This window comes from Dromiciops gliroides, chromosome 3, assembly GCF_019393635.1.
Source record: "Dromiciops gliroides isolate mDroGli1 chromosome 3, mDroGli1.pri, whole genome shotgun sequence".
In the NCBI taxonomy this organism is placed as follows: Eukaryota; Metazoa; Chordata; class Mammalia; order Microbiotheria; family Microbiotheriidae; genus Dromiciops; species Dromiciops gliroides.
In genome coordinates this window covers 217,448,731-217,470,752 of record NC_057863.1, presented here as the reverse complement: position 1 = coordinate 217,470,752, position 22,022 = coordinate 217,448,731, and the positions used below count along the sequence as shown (strand labels likewise).

Sequence of the window (22,022 nt, the reverse complement as noted above, 5' to 3'; positions counted from 1 at the left end):
TTTTTATTGAAAGTTTGTTTTGTTCATTCAAATTAAAAAACAAAAAAGACCTATCAGCTCTACTACATCCAAAAAATAGTTTTAAATTTGTACTCATAGGTACATGCAAAGCTTAATTCTAGAAAGCATACTTTAATTTAGCTTCTTCATGTATGAACATTGATTTTAATCATTGAAATATTCTGGAAAAACAAGTCTCACCATTAAATCCAATTTATGATTAATCGCCAAAGCAGAGTGTTCTAAGGCTTTAAATACTGATGCATAGCAGTCACTAAGTTTGGTATATTTGCCAACCAGGGCTATGGAGCACGTTTTCTGTAATCTTTCATACCTAACAAAAAAATTTTTCAAATTATTTGCAATGTCACGATATGTAAATCACACCAAATAACAAATTATAACACCGGCTAGACTCTGTCTAGTTGCAAAGCACAATTTTTAATCAATCACAGTAGTTAAGCCTCACCCTTAAAATAAGATTCTTAAACTTAAAATTCTATTTCTAAAGCACCTCGAATCAGTCAGGAAATATCAAAACCATAAACAAATCCTGGAGATGGGATATGTGAGCAATGTTTGGAAGAAAGGAGAGGTGTGCAAAATTAAAACCTGATAGAATGAGGAAAAGGACATTTGTGCAAGAAAAACAGCTTGAGACATTTCTAAGGATCTGAAAGAAAATTGTCCCTATTTGAGAAAAGCTCCAAGTCAAGATAGAACCTCATTTGCATATGACTGTTTTCAGGGTTTGAACAATATAGCTTTTGTTGTTCAGTTGTTTCAGTCACATCTGACTCTTGTGATCCCATTTGGGTAGCATAGGCCATATAGAGTGCTGGCCCTGGAATCAGGAGGACCTGAGTTCAAATCTGACCTGAGACACTTACTAGCTGGATGACCGTGGGAAATTAATTTAATCCTGTTTACCTCAGTTTCCTCATCTGTAAAATGACCTGGAAAAGGAAATGACAGACTACTCCAGTATCTTTGCCAAGAAAGCACCAAATAGTGTCACAAAGAGTCAGACATGACTGAAACGACTCTACAACAACAATCTCTGAGAAAAGATGTTAATAGTATATGTTGGGGGGGCAGCTAGGTGGCACAGTGAATAAAGCACCGGCCCTGGATTCAGGAGTACCTGAGTTCAAATCCAGCCTCAGACACTTGACACTTACTAGCTGTGTGACCCTGGGCAAGTCACTTAACCCCCATTGCCTGGCCAAAAAAAAAAAAAAAAGTAAAATAAAATAAAAATCGTTAAAAAAAAAAAGGGGGGGGGCAGCTAGGTGGCACAGTGGATAAAGCACTGGCCTTGGATTCAGGAGGACCTGAATTCAAATCCAGCCTCAGACACTTGACACTAGCTGTGTGACCCTGGGCAAGTCGCTTAACCCTCATTGCTTTGCAAAACAAAACAAAACAAAACAAAAAAACAATCTTCATTTGGATTCATCAGTTATTTTGGGGTGGCTAGGTGGCGCAGTGAATAAAGCACTGGCCCTGGATTCAGGAGGACCTGAGTTCAAATCCGGCCTCAGACACTTGACACTTACTAGCTGTGTGACCCTGGGCAAGTCGCTTAACCCTCATTGCTTTGCAAAACAAAACAAAACAAAACAAAACAAAAAAACAATCTTCATTTGGATTCATCAGTTATTTTGGGGTGGCTAGGTGGCACAGTGGATAAAGCACTGGCCCTGGATTCAGGAGGACCTGAGTTCAAATCCGGCCTCAGACACTTGACACTTACTAGCTGTGTGACCCTGGGCAAGTCACTTAACCCCCATTGCCCCGCCAAAAACAAAATAGTATATGTTGGGGTTTGGGTAAGGGTTAGAAAGGCCTCCAGCAGAAGTTAGGATTTTAACTAAATCTTACAGGATGCCAAGAGATAAAGAGGAAGGGTAAGAGGCCTCCAGGCATGGGGGCTAACCAATGAAAAGACACAAAGACAAGAGACAGGGTGTCATGTTCAACAGATACACTAATGGACTGGGGTATTATTCAGAATATGAAAAGCAATATCACAAGAAAATTTTTTTTTAATTCACAAGGCAGATAGTCTAGAAAGATTTCCCATATCGCTTTGACATTAAAAGTTGCTATTTTAAAAGCTGTTCGTGTCTGGAACTCTATGCAAAGTCAAATATTAAAGGACAGTCTGGTATTAAGTCTGTGGCACCATTAGCCTTTTCTTCGGTGGAAAAAAGAATCTGTAGCCTCCCTCCACCAGCCCAGACTGTCCATCACAATTCTTTATGTGGCATAGGAGAGAATTCTTTCACATAAATATTACAGGTAGGTTAAAAGGCTGGGGGGAGGGGGAGGAGGAGAAGCTCACAAGGAGGTGTGTGTAATACATTGTATTAGTAATGCCCAAGTCATAATTGTTTTGAATGTCACTGACAAGTAAGGAAAACTGAAACAACAGAACAATGGGCTATATCAGATTGCTTGCTGTCTTGGGGAGATGGGAGGGGGGGAGGGAAGGAGAAAAATTTGAAAGTAGAAATCTTATAAAAACAAATGTTGAAAACTATCTCTACATGTAACTGGAAAATAATAAAATACTTTTATGAAAAAAAGTATGGGGTTGCAAGGCAGAGAGCAAAGTGGAAGGACAATAGATTATAATCAGATAAAGAAATTTCAGAGTTCACAAAGACAGAGAAAGAATGCAGCTTTTCAAAACACCTTTTGAAGCTAAATTCCCTTCAAATTTATCTCTGCATAAGCTTGGAAAAATCCTAAGTACCAGAAATCCTCAAAAAGAACAACAGAACTCTATTATAAATAAAATTTATTCTAAATACAGAGAGAGCAAAGTTTCCTTGGCTCACAGACTTAAAGTGAAAGAACATTAATATAGATAACGTCTGCAGTCACACTGTTAAAAAGTGGCAAAACCCAGATTCAGTTTATGATCATTTTCTTTTTTTCTTTTCTTTTTTCTTTTTTTTTTTTTTGCAGGCCAATGAGGGTTAAGTGACTTGCCCAGGGTCACACAGCTAGTAAGTATCTGAGGCCGAATTTGAACTCAGGTCTTCCTGAATCCAGGGCCAGTGCTCTATCCACTGCGCCACCTAGCTGCCCCTAGGATCATTTTCCGAATACAAATTTATTTCTCTTTCCATTGCATCAGGCTAACCGCTTTCAAGTATAAGAGCTCTTTTCACATGAAACAATTTCACACTCTTCCCTCTGTAATTAACAGCTATTTTATTAGTATATACACTGATTGAAAAGATACATAATAGCAAAAAGTCACTATGAATATTTAGTAACATTTTTACCAAATGAATTTGTACATTATTAACTACAATGATCCCTACGTATGTGGTTTGTTTTTTTTAATTTTCAGGAAATTTATTAGAATCACATATGCTAAACACTAATAAAATAGATATCAATCACAAATCAATATCCAATGGGTTCTGAGGCTAAGTATCAGAAAATAGAGGGATATTTATAATAGCAAATTATAATCACTATATCATAAATGTGTTAGCAGAATAGCTTTTTTTTTAATAAACATTTTTATTTTAAAATTTTGAGTTCCAACTTTTAGCCCTCCTTCCCTCCCTCCTCTCCCCCTTCCCTGAGGCAGTGAGCAATCAGATATAGGTCATATACCAACATACATTTTTAAAAAGTCATCATGTGAATAAAATTAAGGGGTGAGAGGAATGCACTGGAAAAAAGGGAAAGGGAGAGGTAGAATGGGATAAAGTAGCTCACATAAGAGAAACAAGAAAAAGCTTATGGAGTAGAGGGGAAGATGGGGAAGGAGTGGGGGAGTGAGTGAGCCTTATTCTCATCAAAATTGGCTCAAAGAGGGAATAACATGCACAATCAAGTGGGTATATTTTGCCCTGAGGGAAAGTGGGAGGGGAAAGGGATAAAGCGGGGAGAGATGAAGAAAGGGAGGGCAGATTGGGGGCAGTAAAAAAGCAAAACACTTTTAGAGTAAATATCAAGGGGAGGGAATAGAATAGAGGGTAATACAGTTAGCAATAGTAATTGTGAAAGAAACGATGAGCAAGATGTTAGCAGAAGGACTTATGAAAAATGCAATCCAAATACAGAGAAAAAACTGATGGTATCTGAATACAGATTGAAGTATATTTTTTTTGTTAGTTCCTCTTTCTAAAGTTATTTTGTCTGTTTTCTTGCACAACCTGACTAAGGTGGAGATGTTTTGCAATACTGCACATGTATAACTTATAATGAATTGCTTGATTTCTTTTTTTCTTTTTTCTATTTTTTTGGAGAATTGCTTGATTTCTTAGGGAGGGAGGAAGAGAATTTGGAGCAAAAAGTTTTTAAAAACCAATATGAAAATTTGTTTTTACATGTAACTTGGGGAAAATTCTGAATAAATTTATATTTTAAAAAAGTCATCATGTGAGAGACATTGTACATAAAATGAGCAGCTCCGAAGTAAGGAAGTCCTAGATTCAAGACCTGCCTCTTACACAGGTTGACTGTGCTACCAAGAAAAAAATCATTTAACCTCTTGGCACAGCATGGATGTGTGGAGATAGGGCTGAATATGGAATCAACATATATGTGCATATATACACACATATAGACAAATATAGACATATATATACATATACATACATACATGCATATGTATATATGTAAACCCTGAGAAAGACATAGAGAAAGAAGTAGAAAAATATAGAGATCTATAGAAATAGAGATATCTGAACAGGTACCTATATTGATACAGAGAGAGATCTATAGAGATGGATATAGATTTCTATTTCTCTATCTTAATCTCTATAAATATAAATAGAAAGATAAGCAGGCAGGTAGATAGGTAGATAGGTCAGTAGGTCAATAGGTCAAAAGAGCAATAGATATCAAACTCTATAGATCTCTATATCTTTATAAAGATATTGATATAGAGATGTATCAGCACTCAGGAAGCCTGCAAACAATTCTATATCTCCCCCATCCTCAAAAAAACCTTCACTCAATTTTTCCCCACTATCTATCACCCTTATTTATTTATATTTATATGTGCAAGGCACATATGAAAGGCTGAGTAGCCTCAGTCAAGAAAACCTGGGTTTAACTCCTATTCTGCCTGACACTGCCTAGAATTGATTGTGTATACCTTAGCCACTCAGACCTCCAAGTAATTCTAAAAAAACAATAAAGTTGCAGAGCCAGTGCTGATTTGCATTAGTAGAAGGCATTTCTTCTTCTTTTTAAAAAAAATTATTTAGGGGCAGCTAGGTGGCGCAGTGGATAGAGCACTGGCCCTGGATTCAGGAGGACCTGAGTTCAAATCCAACCTCAGACACTTGACACTTACTAGCTGTATGACCCTGGGCAAGTCACTTAACCCCAATTGCCTCACCAAAAAAAAAAATTTATTTAGAATTTTTTTTCAAAATTACATGTAAAAACAAATTTTGACATCAATTTTTAAAAAAACTGATCCAACTTCTCTTCCTCCCTCCCTCCCCACCCCACCCCACCCCTCCAAGAACTCAAGCAATTCAATATAAGTTATACATGAGTAGTCATGCAAAACATCTCCACATTAGCCAGGTTGTGAAAGAAAACAGACAAAAATAAAACTTCAGATTAAAGAGCTATCAAAAAAAATTATGCTTCAATCAGATACAATCAGTTCTTTCTCTGTAGATGGACTACAATTTTCAAAAGTCTTTCAGAGTTATCTTGTATCATTGCATTGCTGAAAATAACCAATTCATTCACAGTAGATCATCTTACACTATTGCTGTTATTTTGTTAGAAGGCATTGCTTCACCAGGAAGTTCCACATACCAATGAAATCACAGGTCCAATTCAAAATATGCCAAGTATTTATTTATTCAGTCTCCAGAAGGTAAATTTGCTTCTCACTTATACTGTGTCATTTAACAAATACTATTTTGTAGCTTACAGATTTGTAGGCCCCTGGGTAATAATTTCAAAGACCCAAGAGCCCCGCTGGCTAGGAAATGCTAAGATAGACTTCAGATCAAATCATTATTCTTCCACACACTAGTATTCTAAAAAGATTTTGCTTTTATCCTATCTTGGTGACCTCATTACCATACCTGTCAGCCATATTTTTCCATTTGAAAAGCAAATCACTTGCATGGTCATCAATAGGCAGGTCCAACCTCTCTTTAAAATACTTGACAATACCTTGATCTTCCAAAAGGACAGGAACCCGGTAAGTGGAAGAAACATCATGGATGAATATCACCTGTTAAATTATGAAAACACATCTTACTTTGACAGGACAGACTGTAATGTGAAACTTTACCATACTCCCATGACATTTGTCAGCTCAGGAATGAAAAAGAGTCAAGAAGATTACAATTGCAATTAGATATTATATAATTATAGTATTAACAATAACAAATGGCATTTCTGTAGTACCTTGCCATTTGCAAAGAACCTTACATATATGACCTCAATATTCTTGCTTCCTTAATGAGAGCAAAACTGAATATAAAAATGTCACTTGTCTGGACTGTTAAGCCACTAACTTTAATAATATCTGGTAACACAGCAGCACAGACTATATATCTGAAAGGAATCTTTACCTAGTACAACCCTCATTTTACAATTGAGAAAACTGAGGCTGAAAGAGGTTAAATAATTTGCCCAGGGTCATGCTAGAAGTGAAAAGGTTAGGATTCCTACAAAGCCAAACAATTCTGTTGGCATGCTCTGTCTCTCTCTGTCTCTCTGTGTCTGTATTTCCTATCACTAATTTCTCCCATCTTTCAAAAATCCTGCTAAAAACCTATCTCCTCATTCGATTTGATTCAATAAAGCATCTATTAAGCTCTTTCTGTATCAGGTAACGGAGAAGTGTCAGTCAGCTTTTATTTAGTGCTTACCATGTGCCAGGGCTTGTACTAAATGCTGGAGATAGAAAGAAAGTCAAGGGGCAGTTAGGTGGCACAGTGGATAAAGCACTGGCCCTGGATTCGGGAGGACCTGAGTTTAAATTAAGCCTCAGACACTTGAACACTTACTAGCTGTGTATCCCTGGGTAAGTCACTTGACCCTCATTGTCCCACCCAAGGGATCTAATGTCACTTGAGATAGGGCGACCGAAAGCTAATGCAAGAGCCCAGCTACTTCTAAGATAGCAGTTTTGTGGGTAGAAAAAGTGGACACTATTGTGCTGTAAGAAATGATGAAGGGGACATGAGAGAAATGCAAACTGAAGCAATCTGACATTTTCCCCTCATACCTATCAGATTGACAAAGATAACAAAAGAGAAAAACTGTCAGGGGAGCTGTGAGAAAGCAGGGACATTAGTACGTTATTGGTAACACTGTAAAATGATACAACCTTTCCCGAAAGTATTTGGAACTATACTCAGAAAGTCACCAAACTGTGCCTACTGGGCCGATACCCCCAAGGAAATCAAAGAAAGAGGGAAAGGATCTAATTGTACAAAAAGATTCATGGTGGCTCTTTTCACGGGAGACAAAAAATACTGGAGACCGAGAAGGGGGTGAGGAGCAAAAATTGAAGACAAAGGGGGGAGGGGTCCTCCTGCTGGGGAATAGCTAAACAGATCAAATGTAATAGAATAGCACTGTGTCATAAGTGACTAAGTGGGCAATTTCAGAAGAAATTGAGAAGACCTTTATGACCCAACATAGAACAAAGTGAGCAGAACTAAAACAATTTTTACAATGACAACATTACAAAGAATTCTGATCAACACAGTGATAAACCATGAGTCCGAAAGAGTGAAGATGAAACATACCACTCGCTTTCTAACAGAGGTGGTGAACTTGCAATGCAGAAAAGAACATTTTCAAATGTGGTTAAGGTGGGATTTTGTCTGGCTAAACTGTACAGCTGCAAATTGAGGACTTAATTTTTTTTTGCTCAATAGGAATGGGGTGGACATATAGACTAATTTATTTTAATTTAATTAATCTATGTCTGCATGTAGTGGGAATATAGATTAATTTTTTAAATGCTTGCTAATTAAAAAAATAAACCAAGGAAAAAAATATTGTATGGAAGATGGTTATCAAGCAAATCAGTATCATGAAGTATGTAGGATCATGGAATTCAGAAGCAAAAGGAAATTTAAGGAACATTTAATCCATATATCTCTGTTATGAGGTTTTCAAATTCTGTTCTAGGGTTTTGTTTATTTTTTTAATGTTAACTGTTACGTGTATTTGATGTCCTGCTTAGTTTTGCTGAATTGCTTTTCCCCCCAACCTTCCTTTCTTTTTTTAAAAGGGGAAAGAAAAGAGAGATATTAAAAAATGAAGGTTATACAGAAAAAAAATTTTTTTTAATTCAATTAGATGAACACTTACTAAATTATCAACTGTCAAAGGCATTTGGCTAGAGATACAAAGACAAAAATGATACGCCCTAGAAGGAGCTGATGCTTTACTGAGAAAGAGGAGACAGATACAACATATACAAGAGCATACCACTTACTTTGAACTCTAATTTGAGGAGAAAAAATTTGGGGGGGTGGGGGGAAAGATCAGGAAAAGATTCATGGAAGGTGGCATTTGGTCCAAACACTGACAGGGCACATAAGGATTCTGAAAGGAACAAATAAGGAAAGGAATACAATCCAGGAATGGGGAAAGGGTGGGGAAGGGGAAGAAAAGAAAATATACAAATGCATTAAAATGAAATTTGTTGGGGGCAGCTAGGTGGCGCCGGCCCTGGAGTCAGGAGTACCTGAGTTCAAATCTGGCCTCAGACACTTAACACTTACTAGCTGTGTGACCCTGGGCAAGTCACTTAACTCCAATTGCCTCACTAAAAAAAAAAAAAAATTAAAATTAAAAATGAAATTTGTTTGTCATGGGGAACGGCAGTTACTCCAGCCGAACTGGAATGTACTATGTGAAGAGTATAATATAAACTAAGGCTAGAAAGTGCCCCTTGGACAGAAACATTGCAGATTCAAGAGGTCTCGATGAGAAACCTGGGAAACTAGCCAGCAGGAACCCCTGTAAGTCCCTGCAGCTACAGCTATGCTTCTCAGAAGAGATGCATGGGATGAGCCCAAGTCACACCCTGGATTTCCAGAAGATAAGGACCTCCAGGAAGTTGCTGAAATAGCAAAGAACTAAGGTGAAGGTGGCACAGCAGGCTCCCAAAACGTTTCAGGTTTTCAGATTTTAAGTATCCACCTACCCAGAAAGTATACGAGGAGTTATGGGGGGTTTTTATGTCATATTTTAAGTTTTTGCCAGGGGATACTTATGAGTCTTTTTCATGCCTTTGGGTGGAAGAAATAGAGTCATCCTATATCTGATCTATTTTGTACACATAGTACCTTTCTAGAAGGGTCTGACATCCTCTATGTGAACCACACTTAGGCTTTGTCGAAGTGATTTTCCCTGGGATTCTGGGGAAGGAGGGCATAAAGAACCAAAGAAAGGGGCAGCTAGATGACGCAGTGGATAAAGCACCAGCCCTGAATTCAGAAGGACCTGAGTTCAAATTTGGCCTCAGACACTTGACACATTCTAGCTGTATGACCCTGGGCAAGTCATTTAACCCTAATTGTCCCAGAAAATAAAAAGAACCAAAGAAAATGGGGGTGGGAGGTAATATAACCCCTCTCTTTACAGCCCAGGTTCCGCTAAGACTGAATTAAGTGAACCTAAAGCTTAGTCCCCTTAGTGCAAAAGGATGCTCTAGGAGCAGCTAGGTGGCACAATGGATAGAGCACCAGCCCTGGAATCAAGAAGACCTGAGTTCAAATCTGGACTCAGATACTTACTAGCTATGTGACCCTGGGCAAGTCACTTAATCCTGACTGAAGAAAGAAAGGAAGGAAGGATGAAAGGAAGAAATAAACTACCCTACGCCAGTGTTGGGTCTATATTTACATAAGAATTGCAATGACAACTGGAAAGCAGATTGGCAGAAATTAGGTTTATACCATTCTATCTGGCCATCATTCCCATCTCCTCTTTGGAAACTTGTATTCCACCAGTGGAACCACCTTGAGCTCTAACAAGTAAGCTTTTGTTTTATCTTGCCCAGATAAAAGACTTATTTCTAGAAAACCATCTCCAAACCATACATTTTCCAGCTTCACTTGCTTTTATGTAGTCTTCCCCCATTAGAATGTAAGTTCCTTGAGGGTTTGATCTATCTTGTTTGTAATTAGCAGTGTTACTGGTATATAATAAACATCTAAATGCTCTAGATAGATAGAGAGACAGAGAGAGATGCTCTAAATACATAGTTTTATATATCTATATAAATATAATTGTAGACAAATAAATATACATAAATGTAGATAGGTGGCAACATGGTTAGATCTAGACATAGACAGAGATAGAAATTAAAATGTACATGTAGATACAGATATAAATATAGATGTAGATATAGAGATAGAGATATATGTAGAATAAGCTCAAAATAGTTGTGACCTGTGGCAGCTAAGTGGCACAGTGGATAAAGCACCGCCCCTGAATTTGGGAAGACCTAAGTGCAAATCTAGCCTCAGATGCTTGACACTTACTTAGCTGTGTAACCCTGGACAAGTAACTTAACCCTCATTGCCCCACAAAAAAACAAAAACAAACAAAAAAACCCAAAATAGTTGTGACCTGACTATAAAGGACACATCAAAAAAATTTTTTTTAGAAAAGAACAAGAGTTTTACCTTTTACAACTATGGCTAGGGCAGAATTCCTAATAAGGAATGGAGTATATCATAAAAGATATGAGATATATATATATATATATTTTTTTTTTACTACATAAAATTTAAAAGATTTTAAATTAATAAAACCAATAAAGATAGAATTAGGGAAGAAATGGTAGTGGGAAACAAATTTGCATCAAATAATATTGATAATGTTCTGAATTCTTAAAACATATAGGAATAGGGGCAGCTAGGTGGAGGAGTGGATAGAGCACCAGCCCTGGATTCGGGAGGACCTGAGTTCAAATCCAGCCTCAGACACTTGACACTAGCTGTGTGACCCTGGGCAAGTCACTTAGCCCTCATTGCCCTGCCAAAAAAAAAAAAAAAAGCAAACAGAAAAACAAACAAAAAAACATATAGGAATTGACACAAACATATGACAGCAAGAACCCAATAGATAAGTAATCAAAGGATATAAATGGTTCAAAAGAATTATAAACTATAACCTTCATGAAATATGATCTAAATCACTAAAAGTAAGAAAAGGGCAAATTTAAACAACTTAAGTTTTACTGCATACCATGCAAATTGGAAAAGATGACCAAAAATGGCATCATCAGTCAGTGTTGGAATGGTTAGGGGATGACAGGCTATTGTTGGTGGATATGTGAATTGTCTAACTGTTCTGTAAAACAATTTGGAATTATGGGTGGGGAGGAAGAGTGATGAAACTGTCAACTGTCCCATATCTTTTGACCTAGTAATCTCACTGCTAGGCATGTAAGCCAAGGAAGTTAAAAAAAAAAATCCCCAAACATCTATAGCCAGATATGATATCACTCTGTGGTAGCAAAGAACTGAAAACAAAGTAGGGCTCCTATCAATTCTGGAATGGCAAAAAACATGCAAGCAAATACGGTATGTGAATGTAATGGAATATCATCATGCAGTAAGAAATTCTGAATTGCCAAGAATCATAAGGAGATTCCTAGGAGCTGGTACAGATCTAAATAAGCAAAACCACGATAACAACAATGTAAATGAAAAGATCAATAAAAGGAAGTCAAATTGAATAACTACAAAAAACAATAAATGACTCAAAGAACAGATAATAATACATACCTCCTCCCTCATAGTAGAGAGGCAGGGGACTGTGAGGGGACTACTGGAATATTGTACATAATGTCAGATGTACTCACTGCACAATGTTTTTGCACAATTGTTTTCCTTTGTTACCAGGTGGGGGTACTGAAATGTAATGTATACTATATCAGATTGCAGGCAGTCTTAGGGAAGAGGGGGAGGGAGGGAGGAAAAAAAATTGGGGACTCAAAATCTTACAAAAATAAATGTTGAAAACTATCTGTACATGTAATTGGAAAAAAATTAAATACTATTAAGATTTTTTAAAATGTGAACTCCAGGAGGGCAGGAACCATGTTTTTGCCTTTCTTTGTATCCACAGTTTCTGACTTATAGTAAAGACTAAATAAATGCCTGTAGACTTAATAAATAAATAATGAGAAAAGAAATGTAATGTCAATATAATATAATATAATATAAAAACAAAATGCATCATGATCCAAGACAACTGTGAAGGACTTATGAAAAATGCAATCCTGTTTGTAGTTTCCACAGAAATAAGATATTTGTGGGCATTTTTTGGCTGTGGAGCTTTCTGAAACCACTGAAAGTACCGTTACTTTACACGAGACGGGAGTGACTATTTTATCCAGCAGATGCCATTAAAATTTTTAACCCCAATTGCCTCTCAGCAAAAAAAAAAAAAAAATCAGTTATTACAGGTTAACAGAGCTAATAATTCCAGTATTAAAAATGCTATGGGGAGGGGGGGCAGGTAGGTGGCGCAGTGGATAGAGCACGGGCCCTGGAGTCAGGAGGAACTGAGTTCAAATCCAGCCTCAGACACTTGACACTTCACTAGCTGTGTGACCCTGGGCAAGTCACTTAACCCCAATTGCCTCACCAAAAAAAAAAAAATGCTATCTTTGCAACATCTAATATTCTGGGTCTCATCAGTGATAAATAATATTCTTAACATTATACTCAGAAAAAAAAAAGAAAAATATAATCCATCTACAGAGAAAGAACTGATAGTATCTGAATACAGATGGACGTATATTTTGTTGTTGTTAGTTCCTTTTTCTAAAGTTTATTTGTATGCTATGTTTTACATGACTGCACATGCATAACTTATACTGAATTGCTTGAGTTCTTAAGAGGGGTTATGGAGGAAGGAAGGGAATTTGGAACACAAAGTTTTAAAAATCGATGTTACAATTTTTTTAAATGTAATGTGGGGAAAATTCTAAATAAATAATTTTTTTTAAAAAACGCAATGCATAATAAAACAATTTAAGTTTTTACTAGAGGTTGGAAAGCTGGGTTGGAGATAAATTGTGAAGCATCTTAAATTTGAGGTGAGGTTTAGTTTTATTTTAGATCTTAGAGGCAACAGAAGCCATGGGAAGCTTACAGAGGAGAATGACGTGGTCACATGTCTGCCTTAGGAAGCAGATTTTGGCAGACAGAGGAACAAAGAAATCAAATTAGAAGAGATTAAATGCAACAGTCTAAGACAGAAGTAACAAAGGCCTAAACTAGCATGAATGGTTACTTAAATATACATGCATACACACATACATATACATGTGAGTATATAAACGGAGAAGTGATGAAGACAAAAGATAACATATAAGAGGAGATGATGAATTCAGTTTGGGATGTGTTTAAATAGAGGTATTAGAAGGGCACCAAGGTAGATATTTCACAAACATTTGTAGTTCAAGAGAGAAATTAAGTAATAGCATAATATAAGAGAAAGAATGCTGAACTTGGAATCAATAGAGGGCAGGTTTCAAATTCTGCCTATGACCCTTACTAGCACTGTGACCCCAGGAAAAGAAATCACTTGAATACCATCTTCATAAAGCTGTTATAGGAAAGTGCTTTACAAACCTTAAAACCTTATGTAAATGTGAATTATTATTATAAGGAATCATCTATATAGAGATGCTAATTAAACCCAGGAGAAGTAGATGAAATCACCAAAGAAGAAAGTACAAAGTGATGTTTTTCAAATTCTTTTGCATATGACATAGTATTTGTCATTGTGAAGAATCATGGCATGAACCATGGCTGCATTGCATGAAGGTATGATTTCAAGTGTAAGTTCCATACCATTTGAGGAATATCTAGTGACACACACAACATATTAATGGTGCTACAGTAGACCCTTTGAGAACTCTGAGACAGAGACAGAAGATGGGCCAAGACAGAGTTTTGAGCAACTTCCACTTAAAGGCAGGAAGACAGATGATGGTCCAGCAAAAAAAGACCCAGAAGAAGCAATCAGATAGGAGAACCAGAAGAGAATAGGTGTGATGGAAGACAAAGAAGAGCAGAGGATCTAAGAGAACATTTTTCTTCTTCCTTTCAGTTTTGTGTTTTAGGCTTATAAAACATATCATGAAATGGGCAAGAGCTGAGACTGCTATTGGGGGAAAATCTTAACATCAATAGCTACCATAATTCTTAAATCCATCAATATGGATACCCTCAACATGGGCTATACAGGGCTACACAGTTGAACCCCAAAACTAAATAGAAGAAAGAAGAGGCCAAACCAGATTATTTGGGAATTTGGGAAACTAGATAATCTTTTCACTAATTCCTGTTTGCTATCCAGAAACTCATCTTTACTATCAACAAGTTCCTACTGTTGGTGGCAAATTATGGAATACCATAATCCTACAAGAATTAAAGGTACAGCTGACCCAACAAAGGCCATGGGGAAAAACACAGTGCCCAGAAGCAGGGTCAGATGTTGTGAGTGATAACTCATTTGCCAGAAGGCATTAATGAAATATACAGAAGATAACCGAAAGAAGGTCAGAGAGAGACACAGACAACCAAGGTAATGTTGTTACTACCATGTTAAAATTAATATACAGTTTTTTAAAAGTGTATGCAATGCAGTGGATAAAGCACCAGCCCTGGATTCAGGAGGACCCAAGTTCAAATCTGGCCTCAGACACTTGACATTTACTAGCTGTGTGACCCTGGGCAAGTCACTTAGCCCCCATTGCCCTGCAAAAACAAAACAAAACAAAGTGTACGCAATGAAACAATAATTAATAATATAGCACCTACCTCCCAGGGTTGTCGTGAGGATTAAATGGGAAAATAACTGTAAAGCATTTAGTAAAGTGCCTAGGACATAGTAAGTGCTATAGAAATGCTAGCTATTATTATTATTAAAGATTCATGGATTAATATGTAACTATCGGGGGCAGCTAGGTGGTGCAGTGGATAAAGCACCGGTCCTGGATTGAGGAGGCCTGAGTTCAAATCCGGCCTCTGACACTTGACACTTACTAGCTGTGTGACCCTGGGCAAGTCACTTAACCCCAATTGCCCCGCCCAAAAAAAAACAAAAAGCAAGTATGAAATAGAAATTCATAGTTTCATATAGAATCCTTTTTGCATTCTTCTGAGTATATTTATATAAAGAATGAAATGTTCTCTTTTTTTGGTGTTTTAAGTTCCAAATTTAAAAATTAAAATTAAAGCATTGCTAAGTATATGCCTGAAGGTATGAGAAAAAGGAAGCAGATTAAGCATATTGTGAGAATTCGAAACAATGGCTGGGCATATCATAGGGCACACTGATAGTAGAAAGCCTCCAACACACTAGGATTCTCTAAGGAAGACTTTAAGAATAATGTAGATGAGAATCACACAAAATGAGAAAGCAGAGAACTGCAATTCTTTCTCAAAGAAGACAAACACACCCCTATGCCCCGAACATTGATGAAACCAATTTTACCAAAGTAGTAACATTTTCCTATACAAGGTATCATATGCCTCTCCATTGGCATCTAAGCATATAGAAGAAAGTATAGCCCCTTAATATTTTCCTGAAAAGGTAGAAATTGTTTAGCATGTGGCAAATGTATGTGACACATTTATGGGTTGGGGAAAATGTATCGGTCAAAAGGATCTTAACCTGTTCAGATGTTTGACAACTTGGTAGCTCAAAACCACTGCATGTCATTTTAATGTTTGTCTTTTCTAGTCAAAATATCACTGCCAAACCTACTGTCAACTAGATTTCATCAGAATCACAAAATTCTATAATCAAATAACTGTGCCAACTAATGCAAGATTTTCAGGCATTATTTTAAAAATACATGAAAATCAATTTACCTCTAGAAGAAGCAAAATAGTAAAAACAATAAGTTTTATTATTTACTATCCTAAAATCTACCTTTCAAACCTTCTGTCACTCCCCATGTTGTGGGATCTACCCCCTAATATTCAATTCATGCCCACTCCAACTCAATTTTACTGAACTTCCTGATAGTCTCTCTCTCTCTCTCTCTCACACACACACACACACACACACACACACACACACACACACACATACACACACATACACACATTTCATCTGATTTATGGTATGTAACATAAGCTAGGTCTTTAATGATGCCTTACAATCTTTCTCTGATTTGCCATTTTGTTACCCACAGTGTGAGTATTGCAAATATTTTCCTCACAAGTCCCTAACCACCCAACTACGACTTATAACAAATGACAGCCTCCTACATCATTCGCCTTCTTCTCTTGTATGGATTCAACTCTTGACAAATAACCTTCTGAATACTATCCGTTCTCTTAACTTCAAAGATGCCAAATTCTCCTGATTCTCTTACCTCTCTAACCTCTTCCCCTTTATTGATGGTAGCTGATATTACTCCCAGATTGGATGACACTGCTAACAAACAGGTCATGTGTTTTCTCACCTCTGGGGCCTTTACTCATTACTATTCCCTAAACTTAGAAAACCTAGAATGGAACTAATCACAGTGATCTCCTGCCAAAAAGAAAGGAAGAAAGAAATGAGCAGCAATGAAGCATTTAAATAAAATTCACAGAAGTAATTAAAAGGACCAGGGAAGACTTCTGTTCATAGGACAACAGAGTGAATGCTTTGGAACTAACAATTTTATTAGAGTACACACTTTAAAAAAAAAAAAAGCACCATGAACCCAGTCGCAGAACCTCCCAACCAGGAAGAAGGGCTTATAAGAGTCCAGGGTGTGAATGCAAACAGGTATCCTCATCAAGGTTTTCATCAGACTCTAGAGACACAACCACTGGGGTTGACATTGAGAGCTGGTTTTGTTGAGTATGTTGTACAAGGCATGCCTGTTCACCTAGAAGTAGGGTTAGATGGCTTTTGAAAACCCTTTCAGTTCCTGAGACTCTGAGATTATATTAAATTATTTTCACTTTTAAAAAAGCTGTATATAATAAGATTTGTGGTTTCACATGGCATTTTTTTCCTATTTTTTGTATATGGAAATGTTCACGTTTGTTGGCATCTATGGAGTTCAGAATAATAAAAAATTTTTAATAAATCATAAGAGAAAAAAGGAGTGGTACAAAGCTTTCCAGAATTAATTATCCAGAATACTAATAAGGAAGAATTAATAAAATATACCACATATACTAATTACCCAAGATATTCCCTTGAACTTCTTGACATATGCAAAAGTAGCCAACTACTTGACAGAGAATTCTAAAGCAATAAGGAGATTTAGAATCTTGAGGTGCAGGGAGTGTGCTGGAGAAGGCCAAAGGGGCGGGTTGGTGGGGGGGGGGGGGGGTCTGAAGGTATTTGTGGCAGGTCAAAGTCTTCCAATGACTCTCACTCTTGCCCTCCAGTGTTGACCACACTCTAATCATCAGTTAGTTCTGCATTATGACCGACCTAAATCCCTCAACCAAAAAAAGCTCAATGCATGGTCACTGATGAACTAACAAGGCAGGGAGAAGGACAAAAAAGTTAAGAAATGATCACTTTTAGAAGAGTCACTGAGGCAGACTTGCAGAAGAAGAAAACATCCACATAATCAGATCAAACAATAATAACACAAGTTAACAACTCACATTTTATACATCACTTCAAGATTTACAAAGCACTTTCCTCACAACTCTTGAGATAGCTCATGAAGCTATACAATGGCCAGAGTATTAGATCAAAAGCCAGGAAGACCTGAGTTCAAATCCCACCTCAGAAACTTACTAGCTATTTGACCCCAAGGAAGTCACTTAATCTCTCTACTTCTCAGTTCCCTCACTTGAAAAATGGGAATAATAATAATAATACCGCCCTCACAGGGTTGCTGTGAGTATCAAATGAGGTAAAATGTATAAATCAACTTTACAAGCCTTAAAGTATGTAATGATTTTTAGCTATTATTGTCCCCATTTCATATGTGAGGAAAGTGAAGATCAAAGAGATTAATGGACTTACCAATGGTCAGACAGATTCTAAGGGTTAAACAAAGCCAGTGTCAGAAGCCGGCTCTTCTGATTCCCAGTTTAATGCTCTTAGTCTTATAATTCGGGCAGTCACCCATAAGATGACATGACCAAAAGTGGTGTTAGGAACATCAAAAATATGTTTGTTGTTGTCTCTGAGCGGTGAATTGTAGTGTAATAGGGACAAAGAAGACATTCCAAAGGCAAAGGCTAGGTGGTGCAGTAGATAATGCACTGGCCCTGGATTCAGAAGGACCTGAGTTCAAATCCAGCCTCAAACACTTGACACTTACCAGCTGTATGACCCTGGGCAAGTCACTTAACCCTCATGCCCAGCCAAAAAAAAAGGGGGAGGGAAGGGGTAAAGTACTGCTCAGACACTGGCAAAAGAGAACTAGTGATACCTCACATGATTCCCTGTCCTCAGTGTGTGGCCTGGGATTAGGATCATAGATTATTGGGGCAGCTAGGTGGCACAGTGGATAAAGCACTGGGCCTGAATTCAGGAGGACCTGAGTTCAAATCCAGACTCAGACACTTGACACTTACTAGCTGTGTGATCCTGGGCAAGTCACTTAACCCTCATTGCCCCACCAAAAACAAAAAAACAAAAAACAAAAACAAAAGGATCATAGATTATTTTTGAAATGGAAAAAAAATCTAACAGGCAATTGAATCTAATCTCTCATCTTACAGATGAGCCAACTGAGGCCAAGGGAGGTTGAGTGATTTGCCCAAGGTTATAAAGACAGTATGTGGCAGAAGAGGAATTTAAATCCAGGCTCTGACAGAAATAAGGGAAGGGAATTTGGGACATTCAGACCCCTAGGGAAGGGAAGGGAAGGGAAGGGAATTTATTGTTCCACAACTGCAGACAAGAAAGGTTGGTTTAGGAAATAGAAGTTAAGATTACAAAAACAACTGATACTATCACATACTTTATTAATGGTTATCTGGAAGGTCCCTCAAACCTACAATAGTTAGGAAAGGAAGGAAGGGAAAAAGGAGAAAGGGAGAAAAAAAGATGGGAGGGAAAGAGGGGAAGAAGGAAGAAAGAGGGAAGGAAGGAGGGAGGGAGGGAAAGAGGAGAAGGAAGAAAGAAAAGGAAAGGAAGAGTACTTAAGTACTTACAAGGTACTGAGCTAAATGTTTTACAAGTATCATCTCATTTGATCCACACAACAACTCTTAGATGTAGGTGTTATTCTGGATACCACTTTATAGTTGAGGAAACTGAGGCAGACAGAGGTTAAGTGACTTGCCCAGAGTTACACAGCTAGTGAGGATCTGAGGCTGGACTGTAAACTCAGATCTTCTTAATGCCAAGTCCTGTGCTCACCGGATACACAGTGCCACCTAGCTGCAACTAAAAAGTCTAGATCTCTAGGGATGAGAGTATGAATTAACTCCTGGTGGGGGAAAGATGTTTTTGGTTGCTTGCTTGCTTTTCCTCCCATAGAAGTTACTGACCAGAGAAAAGGCAACTTGGAGTATATAGCTTGGGGCAGGGGGGTCGGGGAGGGGGGGGAAGGATGAGGTACAGAGGGTTCACAGTACCATCCCTAACCCAGTAATCAATCACAGAAATAGAGACTAAGAGGTAAACTCTCACAAAATTAATTTAACCCTCTCTTAGCCCAGTGAAGAGAAGGGTGCTTTATTTCACAGGTCTTTCCTTGGATTTTATGCTGCATAACCTTGGGTTTTCTTGTCTTCATATATCTTCTGCAAGAGGTAGGGGGAAAAGATATGGTCTGGTTTATGGTTTCAAGATGCCTGGGCACTGAACCATAAAGCAAGATGTTTGCCCTGACCTTAAATCAAGATTTATTACATTATAGGATTAGAAATCCCATCATTTATTTCTGGCTATAACCAGAAGGTGATGCATTAGGCAATGTAACTTCTACTCCATCTAGGAAGGGGGGGGAGAGGGAGAGAAGGAGGGGGGCAGAGGGAAGGGGAGAGGATAGGAGAGAGGGGGGAGAGGGGACGGGAGAGAAAGAGGGGGGAAGGAGGGAGGGAGGGAGGGAGAGCAAGCAGTATTATGAATTCCCTAAAGCCTTCATTTGTCTTGTTGGTAAAAGGCTGTGAAAACATCCCGCAGTACATTGAGAGTGGTATCATATTGGCAAGAGAATAGAATATGGGAGCAATGAAATCCAGAGGGCAGAACCAACCTGCTCAGGTTCCACATGACAAAACATGGATATCTTTTCCTTTACGGCCATCTCAATGGGCTTTGAACTTCTGCACACAATCTGTATCAAAGTCAATGAGGTACAAATCAGTCACCAGGAGACTAAGAAGATAAAATGTGATGCTACAGAAATTAATCATTCACTTCATGACCTAGAAAGGCACATGATCTTTTCTGTAAGAGACTTTGCAGTTGGTCCAACTCATCATGAACAAATGCATTAATAGTAGTTGACATTTATATAGCCCATTAATTTTATGGGAGGAAAAAAACCTTTATATCCATTATCTCATCTGATCCTCATTAAAAAAAAAAAATCCTATGAGCTGGTAGTGCGAGGGTTTATGATCCCCATTTTACAAATGAGGAAACTGAGGTTCCAGATAAAGTGACTCTTCTAAGGTCACACACTTAGGAGTTAAATCAGGACTGAAACCAAGGATTTCTGACTCTAAATACAATGTTCTACTTAACACAGCACCAAATCTGTGGATGAGGCCCTGAATTTCAAAATAACTCAGATATGTGTGTTATATAATATATAATTATATGATATATAAACTATGACATAACCCTAACCCATTATGATAACCTTGATCAACAGCAATCACCAGCCATCATTTCAGAGGACCCATGATGATCACCTGACAGAGAGGTAACAGACTTAATAAGCAGAAAGGCATATGAGTTTTTGGACATGGTCAATGTGGGAATTTGTTTTGCTTGACTGTGCGTCTGTGTTACAAGGGTTTTGTTTTTCTTTTGTTGGGGGGGGGCAGGAGGAGAAAAATAATTCTTATAATAGGAAAAAATTGTAATTAAAAAATAGTTCAAAAAACAGAACATCTAAACATTGCTTCATTAAACTAAAGATGAGATAAAGACTATTATCTTTAAGAGATAATAGATTTAGATTACTCATTATCTTGAGGCATTGTAGTTTAAACCAGAAATAAAATCTGAGCAGTGAGAGGTACTAAGTAATTCCTTCAGAAATACAAAAACAGGGTTACTATACTGAGGGAGATCCCCCACATTCATCATGAGAGACTCAGTTCTCAGATGATAGGTCTATGTAACTGCCCTACTATTAAACTATCACCAAAATAATTATCACCAGATAATAACGATGAAATTAAAAATAATAGCTAACTGGGGCAGCTAGATGACACAGTGGATAAAGCACTAGCCCTGGATTCAGGAGGACCTGAGTTCAAATTCAAGTGTCTGAGGAAGACACTTGACACTTACTAGCTGTGTGACCCTGGGCAAGTCACTTAACCCTCACTGCCCCACAAATAATAATAGTTAATGTCACATGATGACATGTTATATTATGAAATAAATTATATTTTCTATATTACATATAATCATTTATTTATGTGTTTATTTTCCATATTATATTTATATCCTATATTAATATTAATACTATAATAAATGTTAAATATTTGTGTTAAATATATTTATATATTATATTTATTGTGTCTATATGTTTGTTTCTATATTATACATAATTGTATGTTATATGATACAATTTTTATAATATATCATATGCTATATCATGTGATATAATATAACATTATATAATGCCATATAGTAATATAGCACTAGAGGTGGAAGAATGGAAAGGTAGTATATTAAAGCAGAAACTGCTGAATTTAGAGTCAGAAGATTCAGGTTCAAATCCCAGCTCTGATACTTTGTACCTGTGTGACCTTGTGCAAATTACTTCACCTCTCTGTTTCTCCATCTGTTCAATGAGGTGACTGGTCCAAAGGACCTCTCAGGTCCCACCTAGCTTGACATCTATGATACAAAGA

The 22,022-nt window shown here is 37.4% G+C and overlaps 1 protein-coding gene across 6 annotated transcripts in view; it reads right to left on the bottom strand.

The window, feature by feature from the left end:
- Window positions 1-22,022, bottom strand: part of CTPS2 (CTP synthase 2) — a 136,172-nt gene that overhangs the window by 89,275 nt on the left and 24,875 nt on the right. For all 6 annotated transcript variants that reach the window (XM_043996463.1, XM_043996462.1, XM_043996467.1 and 3 more), the window contains 3 exons: window positions 20,183-20,263; window positions 6,087-6,238; window positions 202-334 (listed from right to left, as the gene is read on the bottom strand). In XM_043996463.1, coding sequence (XP_043852398.1) covers window positions 202-334; window positions 6,087-6,238; window positions 20,183-20,263 — 366 coding nt within the window. The remainder of the gene's footprint in view (window positions 1-201; window positions 335-6,086; window positions 6,239-20,182; window positions 20,264-22,022) is intronic.